We start from the raw sequence: 19,815 nt of genomic DNA, 5'->3' as shown, positions 1-19,815 counted from the left end.
TGGATTCACTATTTCATTTTAGTTAGTCTTCTGTAAACTGTCATCACATTCTAGTGAAGAGCTGCTTACTGATCTTCAATCTCCACATTTCCTTTTGAAGACATCAGCAGCTCTGCAACCATGTCTACTGTGAACATTTCACTTAGAAAGTGTTATTCTCCTTTCTCTTCTCCCCTCTCCTCCCCCATGCTTCACATAATATCTAAGTAATGCTGCATTCGTGTCCCTTATGACATTTAGTGCACTCCCCTTTACAGGCTGGACACACTGGCTAAGAATGGTGTCTTTTTTTTTCTGTATCTTCCACAAGTAGTTTCCCATTCTTTGTAGACTGTCTCCAAATCTTCTGCTTGAGTTTTGTGCTTTTTGCCAAGTGTCACTACAAGTTTGTATTCTTGGGTTCACCTTTGATTTTATCTGTGAGTTTTTCAGACTTCCTAAAAAATTGTACATCAGAGAGTTTCTTCACTATGTCATTTAGATCTGGAGGTTAGGTTGGATGTATTCAAGTAGGTCACTTGCCATAATAAATATGAATCAGCTTACTTTGTATTCTCACTTTCCACACAACAATGCAAAATTGCTTGTCAAAGCCTCTCCATTTTGACCATGCTGATTTATCAGCAAAGGGAAAAACCTTCTGGAGGGATGATTATAGAAAATATTAGCTTCATTGCTCTTGAAGAAACTTATTTCTTTTACAATCTACTACTTTTTATCCTGCTCCTTCCGTACCTTTAAGGCATCTTCTCCGCCCCCTCCCACTTCTCCGGTGGCGATGCCTCCCATCCTTTTCTGTGGGTCTGGGACACCCTGTTGAAGCTGTTCCGGTGTGTTGCCCACAGCCCAGTTTCTTGAGAGAGTCTCTTCTCTATGTTCCTTTCTGAGGAAAATATATTTTTCTCTGGCCTCTCCTTTGGGTAGGAGTTTTTCTTGCCCTCCAGCCTTCTTAGGGCATTTAGTCTCCCCCCCCCCCCCCCACTGCCAAGTTTAGCCCTGACATCAGAACCAGGGCTGTTACAGTGCTTGAGGATAAGGAAAATAAACTTTCCCTGCTCATGGTAGTGGAATTTCATTGATTCTTTTTCCTTTATTTTTTCCTCTCTCTAGAGATAGGGTACCGCCATTGCTGTCACCATATTGCACGTAGTGGGGTCAGACAAGAACTAGCAGCACACTTGGCAGCAGAGGTTAGTAGTAAGCCAAAAGTGACACCGAAGAGTGAGCCCTTCTTTAAGGGTTAAAGAGCCCTCCAGCACAATTATAATCCCTGTGGAATGAAATGGCTCCAGTAAAGGAAAATTTGACATCAATCACTTCAAGGGCCCGAGAAGAGACTTCAAAATGAGGAAGGTGCAAATCATACGAGAGATCCTTTCACTGGCAAATGACAAAAGGAGACTGCACATCAATTATTCAGTCCAACTGCTAAGGAACCAGGGACAACCGCATAGGGAGAGCAACTCTTAGGACCGTTCCTTCCTAATTTCCTGCTACAATTTTAAAGGAACTGTATACGCATACTCACAACCTCCCCCTCTTTTTTCCTGTACAAACAGTATTTAACAAGAATTAAACTACAAATCAGAAATGCAGACAAGTCACTGGTTTCACTACCTGTCCATATGTGGTTATTTTTTGGTCTTGATGAGGGGGTTTCCCCCACCATAATCATTTGGATTATGAAAACCCAAATGTTAGAGACTCCAGTCCAGTAGGCTTAGCATTCAACAGATCATCTCCTTTAGCAAAGATGCAGTGAGACCCCTTCCACCAGGTGCTGCTCTCCCTTGTTGTTTTGTTTATTGTTTTTCAATTGTAAGATCTTCAGTGTAAAAATAGGGTCTATATTTCTTCTGTGAATTGCCTGCATACTGTCTGGTACTATAAAAATCAGTAAGAACATTACATTTATGTACTGCTTACTCTCACCCCTTGTCCTTCTGTCTGTGTACAGTATTTTATTTCCCAAGCTCTTAAGAGCCTACATACTATTGCATAGTGCTCAGCACGTTGTGGGAATTATCAGAAACAAACAAATAATATAACATTGGCTTGTTTCAAGTTCCAATGAGATGTGTTAGTCTACTGTCCTCTTCAAGTTTTATTTCTTATCACATCTTACTAACTTTTGTCTAACAAGCAGTCTATGAAGTCAAAACTGAATAAATTTTGGAATTCAATAGTTTAGCCTGGTCGCACCCTGAAAGATCATTTCCATTTGCAGACATTTTGAGAGTTAGTTTTTCACAAAAGAAATCAAATACAAATATACAGGAACACAATTACAGTATCTCAGGACTCCATACTCATGAACCTGAATATCTATTAACAAAAGAATACAAGTAGGTTTTATAAACAATTTCTACACTTGTACCTCTGTGGGTTTAGGGGATTATTAATTATTATTATTATCATTTTATAGTGCCATATATGACCTGGTCCTTGTTTAAACAATAATTAAGAACCTAAAATATCACAATTAGATATTCTGAACTTATCATTTCACCCTTGCTTTCTGCTTCTTTAGGTTTTCCTTCCCAATTGTAACAAATTCTGATATTTACTGCACTTGTAACAAAATGCCATACTCTGGTTACACAGAGATTAAAATGACCTTTTAAAAGCTTTTGAGATCTCAGAATAGACGTTATAGTAAATGCTTTTAGATCTATAAGTGCCATACATTTTAAAAAAAACATTTACTAGCAAAACCCATTTACTTTTATGGTTAGCATGTATTCTTACCTCAGGATCATCATCATCAAAATCATGGTACGTGGAATGATCAGGATTATTCATTTTATCCAATAATTCAATAGCAAGGGTTCGATTTAAGGGCTGTGTAACAAAAGGATGCTAAAAGACAAAGACAAGGGAAAAGAGGAATATTACATTAAAATTTCAACCCGGTAAGTTTAAAGGTACTTTTAGCTCAGAACTACTTCAGAAAATACAAACAAAAATCATACCTGTAGTAATTTTTCAGCTGTAGGTCTCTTCTTAGGATTTTTTGTAAGTGCCATTTTCACAAAGTGATGAAAATTATTTGACCTGCAAAATGAAATAGTGAACATTAGAATTCAGTAGTTTCGTGAAATGCATGATTAGTATAATATAAGAAAGCAAAATATGCTTACCATTTCATTTTGTCTTTTAGCTTGGGAGGCTGAAAGTTGCTTTTCGTCATTAAAAAGAGTGCTCTGAAAACCGATAACATTTTTGTGATTAACCATTACTTTACAAATTTTTATTTTTGGCTGCAATAAAAAAAAACCATCAACCCAGAAAAGGTGAGATGAGGGAATTTGTTTATGCAAAATGCAGCCATTACAAATTTTCATGTGTACATTTTGAAAACCTGCAGATAATACTACTGGCAATAACTCCTCATATTACAAACATGTCTAGCCAACTATTTAAAAAATTTTATTCACAGCCTGCCATAAACAGATTTTATTTACCAACCTCATGGGATGCAAGTCAAACATAGGAGGCTGAAGTTCTGCAAGTTCTATAGCAGTTATTCCAACAGCCCAAAGATCACACAGTTGGTTATAGCCACCCTTCCTTTCAACTGCAGCAACCTCTGGAGCCATCCTAAAATATGTATGTATTTAAGAGAAAAGACATTTCTCTGTTAGTTGTGGAGAGAGATAAATCTAACTCAAACACTTTTCAGTGTGAGTCAGTGTTTTATTATTCATTTTTCTAGAGCACATTGTATACACAACCTTTTATTTAATTTGACTTATTTGTAAGCATTTGAAATCCTGTGATCTACTGAGCTTCAATGGTATTTCAGGTTTTTTTCCACTTTGTCCATTCCACTCTATGGCATTAGTGTTGTGGCGTTCACTCACTCAACCGAGAAGAGCTGGCTGCAAGTCATTCCAAAATCAGTTAACACTCTTGAGTCAGACGAACTGCAACAGTGAGGTGCAATTTTCTGTCTATATCCTCCCAGGGCTGAGTATATGCCTCCCAAATACCCCAAAGTCTGGCAGCAAATGGACAAAACCAGCTAGTGTTGGCTTCTTAGCCATAGCACAAGTGAGCTACCACTGGCCTACTAAACTAGCCCTACATTTTATGATTAAACTGGAGTACAATCTAACTATAAAAAAAGTTTAAAAACGCCACCCTGGAAAGTGATAAATTGAAGGTTAGGAGAATTCTATAGGAAAATGCATCTAACTTTTTCACTCCTTGAGTCACCAGACCTGGGGTTATTCCCAGCTCTGCACATATGTCCTGTGAGACACTTAACCACTTTGTGTCTCAATTTCCTCATCTGTAAAATGGAAATAATTATCTACTCCACTGGGGTGCTGAGACTTCATTAAAATTCGCAAGTACTTTGAGACGCTCAGATGCAAAAGTACTACACACAATTGATATTCATAAACAGACACACCCAATACATTTTAAAATTATTGACTAACTAATGTAATGTGAAAACACCTGTTCTGGTTTGTTACAGATACGGTTACATGTTATAGCCATATCAGGCTATGAACTCAACCCAAGCATGGCTGGGTCTCATTAATATGGAAGACCACCAAGAAAAACCCCCAGCTGGAGTAAGAGTTCAGTAGATGATACTCTTCCCTCCCAATCAGTAATGAATTAATGCCCCAGAACAGTGGTAGGTGACCCTATGTAGCAGGAGAAAAATGAAAACTGCTCTAAACACAGATATCCTTACCATTTGTGATCAAGAAAGGTATGTTTCTTGCATAGCTGTGTTATTAAGCTTGGTGACTTGAACATGTTCCAATATGGATAATTACTGTCTGCTTACCTAAATTTCTTCTTCCATCTCAAATGAGTACATTCGTCTATGTTCCCTGTCCTAAATCACTGTGCAACTTCACTCGAGGTAGTTAAAGAGACTGTCGTATATCTTAAATTTGTAAAGCATTTTGTAATCTTTTTAGGAACATGGGTACTAAGTAAGTGTGAGGTCTTACGTTATTACAAAACTCGTACAAAAAGCACTAAGTTTGCTAGTTTGGCTACAAGGGGATGAGATGAATGTGTGTCTCTTTTCCTCCCATTATTTTTCTCTTTACTACCTTAAAAGCGATTCTCAGAATTAAAAGGTTAATCAAAATAGAAAAATCACTTGAACATTTAGTTGCAGACCTGTGTACTGTTACACATCATCTTGTATGACGCATACATTCAGCTGGGTCCTGAACAAGCAAGGAATCTGGTCAGCAGTTATGCCTGGCTCCCACTAGAGACCACTGTGGGACACACTGAACAGACAGCCACTCCGTCTCTCTGATTGTTCTCTAATCCCCCTGCCCTTTTCCAAGCCATTTGGAGCAGGGAAGGTTATGTTTGTTGCATTAGTGCCCCAAAGGCAAGAAAAGCAAGGGGCTACTGCTGGAAGGAAGAGACCACTGAGAAACAGGAGTTAACGGAGGAATAGGAGATGGTGTGGGGAGCAAAAGCTAATGTGGACATGGAAGGCAAGTACCAAAAGGAGCTGGTACTACCCTATAGCAACTTCCTCCACTCCCACCCAGCAACTATACCCTCTCCCCATTAAAACCCCCTGGTTATCTTTAACCCCACCCTACCCCCCAAGCCTTCCTCTCCCTTCCATCTCTTCAAACGGGTACAAGGAATGAAGTCTTACTTGCCCATACCTGCTCCCACTGCTCAATGGAGCCCTCCAAAGTAAAACTGGTGTCTTACCAGCATTAAATCCACACAATATTTTCAAAAGTGATGTTCATGATTATATGTAAATTATTTACAATTATGCAAGTCAACCTGAAATATTACTTAAGGACACTGACAAAACTTGGCAGCTACATAGTGGTTTGTGTTAGAGACCAATATGATCAGCTTTACAGTCACCCAGGCACCTCAGCCAGGAAACAGAGAGCCACAATCCATTTAGGCAATCATGAGTGGAAGGTGGTTTTGTACTACCGTGAAAGGAAGGTGGGTCCATGTGACGCTATATATTAAAAATATAGCCCACACTATGGAAGAGTTTGAACACCTAGTTCAAGGGCATATTTCAAGAATACAAATCTGAATGGAGAGACTTGTGCTAATATATACATATTTGTACATCATGTTTTCACACAAAGGATCTCAAAATACTTTTCAAAGCAGCACAGAACAGAGAAATAATGTTTTACAGTAAATATACACAACTCTCTTAAAGGCAGCCAGGGAAAGTCATTTCCAGTACATAGATGGAGTAAAAGAAAAAGCTGAAATTTAAAAATGATAAATATGCAAGTAAATATACTTGTAGGCTGAGAAAAGAATAAAAGGGTGTGAAGTACTAGTGGAAGGGAAAGGTGAGTGGGATTTAATTTAATAGACTAAAGCAAATAGGAAGGTTTTTAAAGCAAGATTTGAAGAGCATGTGGCTGAGAAGAGCATTCCAGACATAGTAAGCACATCTGTTGACACAAACAAGTGAAAAAACTCCTCCCAACTGTGAAGAGTTCCAGGAAAAGCATGTCAGTGAAAAGAAACATTTGAAACCTAAATGGATGGGTAGAAAAAGTATTTGCAAGATCAGAATTAAAGGGGTGAAACTCCAGGGAGAACTTTAAAATTAGATTCAATGACTGATATTAGTCAATGGTGATGACGTATATAGCTGATACAACTGTTTTTCAGAGCATCACAGTACTCTGGCCACAACATTCTGGTGTTTAGTTAAGTTTAATATTTGGTATAAGTTGTTAAAAAAAATAAAATAGACGAGCAATAAGCTGAGACTCTCAAAATGCTTAGTCTAACCAGGAAATTAAGTACAGAAATGTCTTTTTATACAAATTATTTTTGGTATTGTAAAAGTTACTATTACATTGACAATCAAGTAAAACAATTACCAATATGGAGTGCCAATGAAAGATTTCCTTTTGGCAATTGTAGCTGTTATCTGTGCAGATACTCCAAAATCAGCTATAAAAAATGAAGATAATTAATTAATGAAGTAATGATCAAAAGCAAGTAATTAAATATCAACAGGAGAGTTAAGCTTCTTTGTAGTAAGAACTTCTAAATATCTAGGGACACAGAAGCTAATGAGGTTTTTATAGGATCCATCATAAATTTCCATAGAATCACCTTCTCCCAGCCATCCTGCCAAACACACACCACAAGAAACATGATGAAGGAATTGCAGTGTAGAAGTCCTAACAGACACAAATATGTATATGTTCCCATGTTAGAGTACACCTATGAATTTTATACCATCTGTCCATGTAATAAACCCTTTAAAAATCCTCTGAAGAAAGTTATTTCCATTCGCTCCGCTCTGCTGAGAGCACACGCTATATCGCTACTTGGGAAACTTTTGTAAAGAACTGAGACACGTCTTCATACGAGACGTGTAATACGACATATATTAATGCTGATCATAAAATAAATGTTTATTTTGTTAATGTAAAACATGACCAGAAATATTAATATTGATAATGTTTTAAAATAATCTTTGTCACTACAAAAATAGAAGGGCAGTCAAAGGCAGTTGTAACTGACCAAGGATATTAACACTTCTTGAACACCACAACATGGTTAAGTTTAAGAAAGTCTTCTGGAAAAGTAATCAACATCAGTTTAAAGATAAAACAGATTTAAACTACAAATGAAGACATTAACAAAACACCTAACCCCTAATATTGTGCTTGAATAAAATGAATTATAAAATGTGACTAAGTGTGAATCAGTTTCTTTTACGATGGTATTTTTCTCTTCATTCGTTTTTAAAACAAAAGTGTTCTTTCCCTTCCTGGTTGCTAACCTATTCTAACTGGGAAATCATATCACCCATGTTAAAGTTAAAATAAATTAAAAAGAAATAAGTATTGAGAGTTCTCATTTTCTACTCTTGCAATACATAGAAGGCAGTTAATATGATCAATAATATGTTTTATTAGTTAACATTTTTCCTATAATTCTGAGTAACTGTATAAACTTAATTTGAAATGTAATGCAATATATTCCTGTACCTATGAAAAATATTTAATTTTTTTAAATAGATTCTGGTAAGTATATTCATAAGGATTTTCTGATATACGCTTTTAGATTCATATATTTATGCAGCCTTTGGAGGTAGTTTTCATATTTCTGAGACTTGACAGGTGCATTTATTAAAATGAAATTTATTAAAGGATTTAATTTTTAGCCCACCTTTTCAATGTCAGACTAATTCACTATGGGAGTATGTCTTTCAACTGATTTCCAAAGCTATAGTCTGATTAGCCAGTTGTGCACACTTATGCACCAATTCAACCACAACTGAGACCTCATCAATGAAAAGAATAGTCCTAATAATACCCCCCTCACTGAAGTTTACCAGTATTATATAACATTTTGGCATTCTTGGATGAGAATTCAAAAAAGTTTTTATAATCTGCAGTATTTTTTAGTATTTTGTGCAGTATAATCTGATACAGATTTCTGAAGTACTTACCTAATTTTACATGGCCATTATCTGTTAAAAGAATATTTGCTCCCTTAAAAGAGAGAAAAAGAATTCAATTAAAAGGTGTAGCTTTTTTTTTAACATTATGCTTCTTTATGCTCTGGAATATAAACCCTAGCATCAAATATTACCTATATTCTATATTTTATTTAATTTATTTCAATTTACTAAGAGAACACCTACCTGTATGTTCTAGAGGCCCTTGATATAATTTAAAAATAAATCACAAATACCACTATAGGTGCAACAGTACAATTTATTATAAACCCCGCTCAGTAAAACCAGCAACTAAAAAAAGTCAAATCCCTTGTCTCTCCAAATAATCTCCCACCCTTACTTAACTCTGGAGACCTAATTGTAACACAGTTACAAAGTTTGAACTTCATCTGAAACCATTACTTCTATAATAAAGTGATGCAAAACTGGGCTCTCAAATACCACAGCAGCAAGGAGAGACAAATTAAGATATAAAGGCAAAGAAAATATGTATGTTTTGAGATAAAATTGACAGCAGAGGACAAACCACGAAAGACTAAGTGTTTGAAGAATCTGAAATTTTATTAACAGAATATTTGTAAAAGTGAAATGACAACAACATTAGGTTATGGGACCCCCATGTTCACAAATACTCTGTAAATTTTATTGTAGCCGTAAATGTCTATGCAACTCAGATTCCCATTAGTTATGAAATCCTCTCCCAAACAGCAGAATTAGTTTTGTGACCATTTGCCTCTATTGATTAAATCTTACTTTCCCTTCTCAATCTACACTCATTAATAGGCAAGTTATAAAGATCCAACAGGAAAGCAGATTTATATTTCCAAAAGAAAAACAGTTTTGTCCCATTTTGAGATCCTCACTCGTAATCTGATGGACCTGCCTTGATATTAAAATGCCTAGGAAAACAGTGATTTTGCTTGTGCTGGATTTGGAAAGTACACTGTTGTGAGGCTACATGCAGTGTATTTGGATTTAACAACCAGAACATATGCTCAAAATGGATCCTTCACGCCAGATTCCATTATAATTACCTGTTACAAAGGATATGGAACAAGCTTAAGCTGAATAAAGAGGCTGGCTAAGGGTAGAACTCAGTTAAGGGAGAAGCTGGCTAAGGCAGAGCTAAACAGGAAGGAGGCGATAAACTGATTTAGACAAGTTGGTGTGTGAAAAAGCCAAGTAGATTTTCCAAAGTACAGCTTGTTTTTCTGATTACCAGTTTTTATACAAAAGGACAAAGCAGGCCCTCAGTACACCCATGCAACCCAATAGCTTTGAAAAGCTTTGTGCAAGTGTAACTGATAGACCTTGTGACTGGAACATAGTACATAATTCTGTGGCTAATCACAAGTAGTACTACAATCCAGTTGTGCTCCTAAATACAAATGATCTGATCTTCACAATTGCTGAGTTCCCATATATCCCACTGAGATAAATGGGAGCTAGTCACAATGTTTGAAAACCAGGTCACTTGCACTAAGGCACCTAGGTCTCACAAGTTTGCCTATATATTTTGCCAATATCACAAGGATTTAAAGTGAATTTTCAAATAAATGTTTAAAATTCAAGATTTAAAAACAGTATCTGAGGGGTTTTGTTTGGTTTTTTGTGTGGTGGGTTTTTTTGTTTGTTTTTTTTTTGCTATGAGTTGTGATGTAAGGGTTAATTCAACTTGCCACCCACCACCCCGTAAGTGCCATACAGAATAGCAGCTCCTGCCCTAAATTATGCCCCCAAAAGTTGGGTTTGGCCTTGCCATGACTCCACCCTGCTGGCTGGTGCAAAGGGAGGTGTATGCTGCACCTTAAACATATATCAAAGATTAAATCCTCCTCCCACTTTCCTCCAGCACAACTGAAAATGCTCCCCCAAGGTAATAAGTGTCTCTATTTCTCCTAAGGCAGTGCAGTGGCTAAATGCCACAATTTAGCCCCAAGTAAGTGCTCTGTTTGATCTAAGTGACAAAAAAACTGAATTATTCTCCAAGTATACATTTTGTAAATGTCCTACTTTTTTCCCTCTTTTTTACAGAAGTGACTACTGAACCCCAATAAAAGATTACGTAAAAAAAAAAGGTTAGTTAGTAGCGATTCTTAAATATTTCTCTGAAAATGGATACGTAACAATATTCAGCTAATTGTGAGAGTAGCTTTTTTAATTTTAAGGGAATAAAAATAAAACAAATTGACTTACCTTTATGTCTCTGTGCATTTTTCCTTTACTATGAAGATAATATAATCCCTGCAGTTTAAGAACAAGGTCTTTAGTTAAAGAAAATACTTACACCATTATTTAGCCTTAAACATTTTTCATTTTACAGAAAATTATTTACTAGATTAAAAGAATAAGGTTTAGGATACAATTCAGTGATTTACTGAAGTTAATAAATACTGTTTTGGCTGGTTGTGATATGAGAATGAAACTCTAGATTTTAACAATCATACATTCAAACTGTACTTATCCAGCAGCAGCCAATTTAGAGATAGGACAAAGAATGAACAGGGGAAAAGATCAGTAAATAAATATAAAGAGCACCACATTCATACCAGGAACACAAGGAGAGTGAGAATATTGTCCTGGGCATGTAGAGTGCCATTTCTGTTGTGCAACATTTAGATATTTCTAAAGTATCTATCACTGCTTTATCTCAGTGTCCACTAGTTATACACCTATTGTATAGATCATGTGCTTAGATACAGATTTTCAATTAACCCCCAAGTGTATAGAGCCTTTGTGCCCAATGCAGAAGCTCAACTCTGGTCTATTTATCAAACTTAGTGGAATTTCTGTAGGGGGCATTTTAGGTGCTTCCTCCAGGATCTGACACATGGAATGAGTTAATATCCAAGAACGGATGGTGCACTCCAGTCAATCATGGTCATTGTTGAACCAAAAAACATAATACTGAACATCCATAAGGGAAATTGTATGACTACAATCATGGCATTCCTGAATTCAGTGAACCAGCTTTCTTCGTCCATATTTGAAATGATAAAGAATACAAAATTGGAGAGCATCAACTGCACATAAGACTAAGTTCAGCTAAAGGCTCTGAGAGAACTGTAGCTAAAAATACTCATGTCTAAACACCACCGAGCAGAGAAGCTGCTTGGGGCTGACCCACAGTGCCTCAGCAATGCATCCAGACTTGAACATCAAAAGGTGGTGGGATGAACGGGAAGAAATTGATCCTGATGACAACGCAGGCTACTGAGAGCACACCAGCTTCAGTGTTCCACTCTCTGCACTGTATTCAGTGAGTAGCCAGAATCAAGTACAAGGTTCCAAAATCCTCTGAGATTGGCTGCAGTTGAACTGTCTCACTCTTGGCAGTTACGAACTCTTATAATGGCTACATTTCTCCAGAACTCAAGACAGAAACACTTAAGTGTGGGACAGAGACCTACTTTGGCAAGTGGACCAAGACTACAGAACTCATGGTTGGAAAAAACTGGGACTACTGTGAATATTACCATCTTCATATTCAAAAATAAGCCCCACTTCTTTGAAATAGCCTTCATACAGTGATAAAAGCAAACCACTGACTGGTGGAGGACAAAAAGATAGGGATTGTCTAAGATTTGTTAGCTGCTCAGATGATGAGCATGGCATAAATACCTAGACAGATAGGAGCACTAGCAAGGATATGCTTTTGGGAGGTGTTTTTCCCTTTTTTGTCAGCTCATCAATAGCCTGAATGCAATTTAGCTGGAGAGCTAGTCAGTGCTCCCGACTGGAACTCCTTAAATCGACCATGAGAGAAAAGAACAGATCATTGGGGCACCAAAGGGAATCTAGGTTCCTGAGCATCGTTGGCATGCAACACAACCAGCTGGAACCAGCAATTCAGATTTTTGAAATGAGAATTCCCACCATGTGTGCATGCAAGGACCTGGACCCAAACGTGGGAATGAGTATCTTTGGAGAAATAGGTATTTTCTTATAGAAATACAGCTGACATCAGCTTCAACAGTTTTACTAATAGCCCCTAGATTTAAATGTCTTGGGGCTGTTGCAGAACTGGGTCAACAATTCGCTCACTTCCAACACTGATCTAAAAGAACGCACGGCCAAGGCTTCAGAAACCAGATGCCTAACGGTAGACCCTTAAAAGTCCGTATTTAGGCACCTAAGTGAACAGATTTCCAAAAGTGATGACTACACAGCCCCTCCTGCTGATTTCAATGGGAGCTGCTGGGAAGCACTTGTGAAATAAATTCCCTTTTTTAAGATTCCTAAACATGGACTTGTAGCCTAACTTTAGGCACCCCACGGTGAAATTCTGGCCCCACTGAAGGCGGTGGCAAAACTTCTATCAACTTCAATGGGACCTCGATTTCCCACCTTGGTTTTGGAGGCCTTGGACTAAGCCTGTTGACTTATAGGGAGTGATACAAGATATATTTTCCTCAGACTTTTGATTGATGAGGATGACTGAACTATAAATTTTGCTTATTTTAAACATATTAGAACCTATGAATGTTATATTTTGTCAAAATATTGTAGTTTTAATATCATACATGCATTAAGGGACAATTTCATAATCTACAAAAACATTCATTCATAAAACATTCCAATAATGTGTGTGTGAGGTACTTCATTTATTTTTCCAAAGCAATAAAGACACACTAAAGGAGAACATGTTATTTTCTCAAACAATCAAAAATTAATAACCCCAAAAATCTCATCCTATATAGCTAAAGAAATGCCCCATTTGAGAGAGATCTCAAGACTCTCAGACTAGAAGAATAAAATGGAATCAAAGTTTCCCCAAAACAATAACTAAATGCAAGAGACCACACACTGTTGCCTGGAGTTTTCTAAACAAAGAAATATGTATCCTGTAAATAAACTAAGACATATGGGTATATTTTCTAAGAAAAGACCAATAACTCATTTACATATCCAAAACTGAGTTTTCAAATTCTCTACTGATCTATGGTATAAATCAAATATCTTATTTAATGCAATTATGCACACATGGACAAATGCATATGTAGTTGCTTCATTTTTAATTCAAATTTAACAGCTTCTCCCAGTCTTCAATCTTCCACTGCCAATTTCATGACTACAGGGAAGATGAAAGGTCCTAACCTTCTTTTAAACAGCTCTGCAATAACTTGAACCAGATGACAGAATAATTCTACATTTTGTGAAGGCTATTATACAGGATCTTCTCTTTAGCAAAAGATAGAGTAACTACAAAAGAAAAAGGACACTAAACTTTCTAAACTACTACATGCCACAAGGGGCACAGCAATGGTTCCCTCAACCCACCCAGCAATATTGTTAACCTACCCAACTATACTCAGCCCAGCAGAAGCAGCTGTCCTATCTCGGGGCCTCTCCTTCTGCCCCTCCACCCCCAAGAACATGATACAGTTCTGTGGCGACCTAAAATCCTATTTTCGACGTCTCCGACTCAAGGAATATTTCCAACATACCTCTGAACAACATACTAATCCACAGAGACCTCCCTACCAACACTACAAAAAGAAGGATTCTAGGTGGACTCCTGAAGGTCGAAACAGCAGACTGAACTTCTACATAGAGTGCTTCCGCCGACGTGCACGGGCTGAAATTGTGGAAAAGCAGCATCACTTGCCCCATAACCTCAGCCATGCGGAACACAATGCCATCCACAGCCTCAGAAACAACTCTGACATCTTAATCAAAAAGGCTGACAAAGGAGGTGCTGTTGTCATCATGAATAGGTCGGAATATGAACAAGAGGCTGCTCGACAGCTCTCCAACACCACTTTCTACAAGCCATTACCTTCTGATCCCACTGAGAGTTACCAAAAGAAACTACAGCATTTGCTCAAGAAACTCCCTGAAAAAGCACAAGATCAAATCCGCACAGACACACCCCTGGAACTCCGACCTGGGATATTCCATCTACTACCCAAGATCCATAAACCTGGAAATCCTGGGTGCCCCATCATCTCAGGCATTGGCACACTGACAGCAGGACTGTCTGGCTATGTAGACTCCTTCCTCAGGCCTTACGCTACCAGCACTCCCAGCTACCTTCGAGACACCACTTCGCGAACCAGAACCAGAACCAGAGCTTCGCGAACCAGCTGAGCGGCGGAGAACCAGCTGAGCAGCGGGGACAGCAGAGCAGCACACAGCAGGAGTTTGCCTGGGACTGGTAAGTATCCGAGTCTGTGTTTGTTTGCTTGCTGAGGAAGTATCCGAGCGTGTGTTTGCTGGGGGGGCAGTGTGAGAGCCGGAGTGAGTGTCTGATTGGCTGCTAGCCTGCAGGGGGCGGGCAGTAGGGTGTCTGTCTGTTTGCGACAGGGAAGCCTGGCTGTTTAAAAATAGCCAGAGCTTCGCGAACCAGCTGAGCGGCGGAGAACCAGCTGAGCAGCGGGGACAGCAGAGCAGCACACAGCAGGAGTTTGCCTGGGACTGGTAAGTATCCGAGTCTGTGTTTGTTTGCTTGCTGAGGAAGTATCCGAGCGTGTGTTTGCTGGGGGGGCAGTGTGAGAGCCGGAGTGAGTGTCTGATTGGCTGCTAGCCTGCAGGGGGCGGGCAGTAGGGTGTCTGTCTGTTTGCGACAGGGAAGCCTGGCTGTTTAAAAATAGCCAGAGCTTCGCGAACCAGCTGAGCGGCGGAGAACCAGCTGAGCAGCGGGGACAGCAGAGCAGCACACAGCAGGAGTTTGCCTGGGACTGGTAAGTATCCGAGTCTGTGTTTGTTTGCTTGCTGAGGAAGTATCCGAGCGTGTGTTTGCTGGGGGGGCAGTGTGAGAGCCGGAGTGAGTGTCTGATTGGCTGCTAGCCTGCAGGGGGCGGGCAGTAGGGTGTCTGTCTGTTTGCGACAGGGAAGCCTGGCTGTTTAAAAATAGCCAGAGCTTCGCGAACCAGCTGAGCGGCGGAGAACCAGCTGAGCAGCGGGGACAGCAGAGCAGCACACAGCAGGAGTTTGCCTGGGACTGGTAAGTATCCGAGTCTGTGTTTGTTTGCTTGCTGAGGAAGTATCCGAGCGTGTGTTTGCTGGGGGGGCAGTGTGAGAGCCGGAGTGAGTGTCTGATTGGCTGCTAGCCTGCAGGGGGCGGGCAGTAGGGTGTCTGTCTGTTTGCGACAGGGAAGCCTGGCTGTTTAAAAATAGCCAGAGCTTCGCGAACCAGCTGAGCGGCGGAGAACCAGCTGAGCAGCGGGGACAGCAGAGCAGCACACAGCAGGAGTTTGCCTGGGACTGGTAAGTATCCGAGTCTGTGTTTGTTTGCTTGCTGAGGAAGTATCCGAGCGTGTGTTTGCTGGGGGGGCAGTGTGAGAGCCGGAGTGAGTGTCTGATTGGCTGCTAGCCTGCAGGGGGCGGGCAGTAGGGTGTCTGTCTGTTTGCGACAGGGAAGCCTGGCTGTTTAAAAATAGCCAGAGCTTCGCGAACCAGCTGAGCGGCGGAGAACCAGCTGAGCAGCGGGGACAGCAGAGCAGCACACAGCAGGAGTTTGCCTGGGACTGGTAAGTATCCGAGTCTGTGTTTGTTTGCTTGCTGAGGAAGTATCCGAGCGTGTGTTTGCTGGGGGGGCAGTGTGAGAGCCGGAGTGAGTGTCTGATTGGCTGCTAGCCTGCAGGGGGCGGGCAGTAGGGTGTCTGTCTGTTTGCAACAGGGAAGCCTGGCTGTTTAAAAATAGCCAGAGCTTCGCGAACCAGCTGAGCGGCGGAGAACCAGCTGAGCAGCGGGGACAGCAGAGCAGCACACAGCAGGAGTTTGCCTGGGACTGGTAAGTATCCGAGTCTGTGTTTGTTTGCTTGCTGAGGAAGTATCCGAGCGTGTGTTTGCTGGGGGGGCAGTGTGAGAGCCGGAGTGAGTGTCTGATTGGCTGCTAGCCTGCAGGGGGCGGGCAGTAGGGTATCTGTCTGTTTGCGACAGGGAAGCCTGGCTGTTTAAAAATAGCCAGAGCTTCGCGAACCAGCTGAGCGGCGGAGAACCAGCTGAGCAGCGGGGACAGCAGAGCAGCACACAGCAGGAGTTTGCCTGGGACTGGTAAGTATCCGAGTCTGTGTTTGTTTGCTTGCTGAGGAAGTATCCGAGCGTGTGTTTGCTGGGGGGGCAGTGTGAGAGCCGGAGTGAGTGTCTGATTGGCTGCTAGCCTGCAGGGGGCGGGCAGTAGGGTGTCTGTCTGTTTGCGACAGGGAAGCCTGGCTGTTTAAAAATAGCCAGAGCTTCGCGAACCAGCTGAGCGGCGGAGAACCAGCTGAGCAGCGGGGACAGCAGAGCAGCACACAGCAGGAGTTTGCCTGGGACTGGTAAGTATCCGAGTCTGTGTTTGTTTGCTTGCTGAGGAAGTATCCGAGCGTGTGTTTGCTGGGGGGGCAGTGTGAGAGCCGGAGTGAGTGTCTGATTGGCTGCTAGCCTGCAGGGGGCGGGCAGTAGGGTGTCTGTCTGTTTGCGACAGGGAAGCCTGGCTGTTTAAAAATAGCCAGAGCTTCGCGAACCAGCTGAGCGGCGGAGAACCAGCTGAGCAGCGGGGACAGCAGAGCAGCACACAGCAGGAGTTTGCCTGGGACTGGTAAGTATCCGAGTCTGTGTTTGTTTGCTTGCTGAGGAAGTATCCGAGCGTGTGTTTGCTGGGGGGGCAGTGTGAGAGCCGGAGTGAGTGTCTGATTGGCTGCTAGCCTGCAGGGGGCGGGCAGTAGGGTGTCTGTCTGTTTGCGACAGGGAAGCCTGGCTGTTTAAAAATAGCCAGAGCTTCGCGAACCAGCTGAGCGGCGGAGAACCAGCTGAGCAGCGGGGACAGCAGAGCAGCACACAGCAGGAGTTTGCCTGGGACTGGTAAGTATCCGAGTCTGTGTTTGTTTGCTTGCTGAGGAAGTATCCGAGCGTGTGTTTGCTGGGGGGGCAGTGTGAGAGCCGGAGTGAGTGTCTGATTGGCTGCTAGCCTGCAGGGGGCGGGCAGTAGGGTGTCTGTCTGTTTGCGACAGGGAAGCCTGGCTGTTTAAAAATAGCCAGAGCTTCGCGAACCAGCTGAGCGGCGGAGAACCAGCTGAGCAGCGGGGACAGCAGAGCAGCACACAGCAGGAGTTTGCCTGGGACTGGTAAGTATCCGAGTCTGTGTTTGTTTGCTTGCTGAGGAAGTATCCGAGCGTGTGTTTGCTGGGGGGGCAGTGTGAGAGCCGGAGTGAGTGTCTGATTGGCTGCTAGCCTGCAGGGGGCGGGCAGTAGGGTGTCTGTCTGTTTGCGACAGGGAAGCCTGGCTGTTTAAAAATAGCCAGAGCTTCGCGAACCAGCTGAGCGGCGGAGAACCAGCTGAGCAGCGGGGACAGCAGAGCAGCACACAGCAGGAGTTTGCCTGGGACTGGTAAGTATCCGAGTCTGTGTTTGTTTGCTTGCTGAGGAAGTATCCGAGCGTGTGTTTGCTGGGGGGGCAGTGTGAGAGCCGGAGTGAGTGTCTGATTGGCTGCTAGCCTGCAGGGGGCGGGCAGTAGGGTGTCTGTCTGTTTGCGACAGGGAAGCCTGGCTGTTTAAAAATAGCCAGAGCTTCGCGAACCAGCTGAGCGGCGGAGAACCAGCTGAGCAGCGGGGACAGCAGAGCAGCACACAGCAGGAGTTTGCCTGGGACTGGTAAGTATCCGAGTCTGTGTTTGTTTGCTTGCTGAGGAAGTATCCGAGCGTGTGTTTGCTGGGGGGGCAGTGTGAGAGCCGGAGTGAGTGTCTGATTGGCTGCTAGCCTGCAGGGGGCGGGCAGTAGGGTGTCTGTCTGTTTGCGACAGGGAAGCCTGGCTGTTTAAAAATAGCCAGAGCTTCGCGAACCAGCTGAGCGGCGGAGAACCAGCTGAGCAGCGGGGACAGCAGAGCAGCACACAGCAGGAGTTTGCCTGGGACTGGTAAGTATCCGAGTCTGTGTTTGTTTGCTTGCTGAGGAAGTATCCGAGCGTGTGTTTGCTGGGGGGGCAGTGTGAGAGCCGGAGTGAGTGTCTGATTGGCTGCTAGCCTGCAGGGGGCGGGCAGTAGGGTGTCTGTCTGTTTGCGACAGGGAAGCCTGGCTGTTTAAAAATAGCCAGAGCTTCGCGAACCAGCTGAGCGGCGGAGAACCAGCTGAGCAGCGGGGACAGCAGAGCAGCACACAGCAGGAGTTTGCCTGGGACTGGTAAGTATCCGAGTCTGTGTTTGTTTGCTTGCTGAGGAAGTATCCGAGCGTGTGTTTGCTGGGGGGGCAGTGTGAGAGCCGGAGTGAGTGTCTGATTGGCTGCTAGCCTGCAGGGGGCGGGCAGTAGGGTGTCTGTCTGTTTGCGACAGGGAAGCCTGGCTGTTTAAAAATAGCCAGAGCTTCGCGAACCAGCTGAGCGGCGGAGAACCAGCTGAGCAGCGGGGACAGCAGAGCAGCACACAGCAGGAGTTTGCCTGGGACTGGTAAGTATCCGAGTCTGTGTTTGTTTGCTTGCTGAGGAAGTATCCGAGCGTGTGTTTGCTGGGGGGGCAGTGTGAGAGCCGGAGTGAGTGTCTGATTGGCTGCTAGCCTGCAGGGGGCGGGCAGTAGGGTGTCTGTCTGTTTGCGACAGGGAAGCCTGGCTGTTTAAAAATAGCCAGAGCTTCGCGAACCAGCTGAGCGGCGGAGAACCAGCTGAGCAGCGGGGACAGCAGAGCAGCACACAGCAGGAGTTTGCCTGGGACTGGTAAGTATCCGAGTCTGTGTTTGTTTGCTTGCTGAGGAAGTATCCGAGCGTGTGTTTGCTGGGGGGGCAGTGTGAGAGCCGGAGTGAGTGTCTGATTGGCTGCTAGCCTGCAGGGGGCGGGCAGTAGGGTGTCTGTCTGTTTGCGACAGGGAAGCCTGGCTGTTTAAAAATAGCCAGAGCTTCGCGAACCAGCTGAGCGGCGGAGAACCAGCTGAGCAGCGGGGACAGCAGAGCAGCACACAGCAGGAGTTTGCCTGGGACTGGTAAGTATCCGAGTCTGTGTTTGTTTGCTTGCTGAGGAAGTATCCGAGCGTGTGTTTGCTGGGGGGGCAGTGTGAGAGCCGGAGTGAGTGTCTGATTGGCTGCTAGCCTGCAGGGGGCGGGCAGTAGGGTGTCTGTCTGTTTGCGACAGGGAAGCCTGGCTGTTTAAAAATAGCCAGAGCTTCGCGAACCAGCTGAGCGGCGGAGAACCAGCTGAGCAGCGGGGACAGCAGAGCAGCACACAGCAGGAGTTTGCCTGGGACTGGTAAGTATCCGAGTCTGTGTTTGTTTGCTTGCTGAGGAAGTATCCGAGCGTGTGTTTGCTGGGGGGGCAGTGTGAGAGCCGGAGTGAGTGTCTGATTGGCTGCTAGCCTGCAGGGGGCGGGCAGTAGGGTGTCTGTCTGTTTGCGACAGGGAAGCCTGGCTGTTTAAAAATAGCCAGAGCTTCGCGAACCAGCT

The 19,815-nt window shown here is 43.0% G+C and overlaps 1 protein-coding gene across 7 annotated transcripts in view; it reads right to left on the bottom strand.

The window, feature by feature from the left end:
• MAP4K3 (mitogen-activated protein kinase kinase kinase kinase 3) overlaps positions 1-19,815 on the bottom strand; it is a 150,720-nt gene that overhangs the window by 82,625 nt on the left and 48,280 nt on the right. For 6 of the 7 annotated variants that reach the window (XM_073339816.1, XM_073339812.1, XM_073339813.2 and 3 more), the window contains 7 exons: positions 10,664-10,711; positions 8,459-8,501; positions 6,873-6,945; positions 3,469-3,600; positions 3,141-3,203; positions 2,973-3,054; positions 2,749-2,859 (listed from right to left, as the gene is read on the bottom strand). In XM_073339816.1, the coding sequence (XP_073195917.1) occupies positions 2,749-2,859; positions 2,973-3,054; positions 3,141-3,203; positions 3,469-3,600; positions 6,873-6,945; positions 8,459-8,501; positions 10,664-10,711 (552 nt within the window). Of the gene's footprint in view, positions 1-2,748; positions 2,860-2,972; positions 3,055-3,140; positions 3,204-3,468; positions 3,601-3,734; positions 3,996-6,872; positions 6,946-8,458; positions 8,502-10,663; positions 10,712-19,815 lie in introns of those variants that run through there. The other variant, XM_073339817.2, reaches the window with a different exon arrangement.

This window comes from Lepidochelys kempii, chromosome 3, assembly GCF_965140285.1.
Source record: "Lepidochelys kempii isolate rLepKem1 chromosome 3, rLepKem1.hap1, whole genome shotgun sequence".
Lineage (NCBI taxonomy): Eukaryota > Metazoa > Chordata > Testudines > Cheloniidae > Lepidochelys > Lepidochelys kempii.
This window is presented reverse-complemented; position numbering and strand designations above follow the sequence as displayed.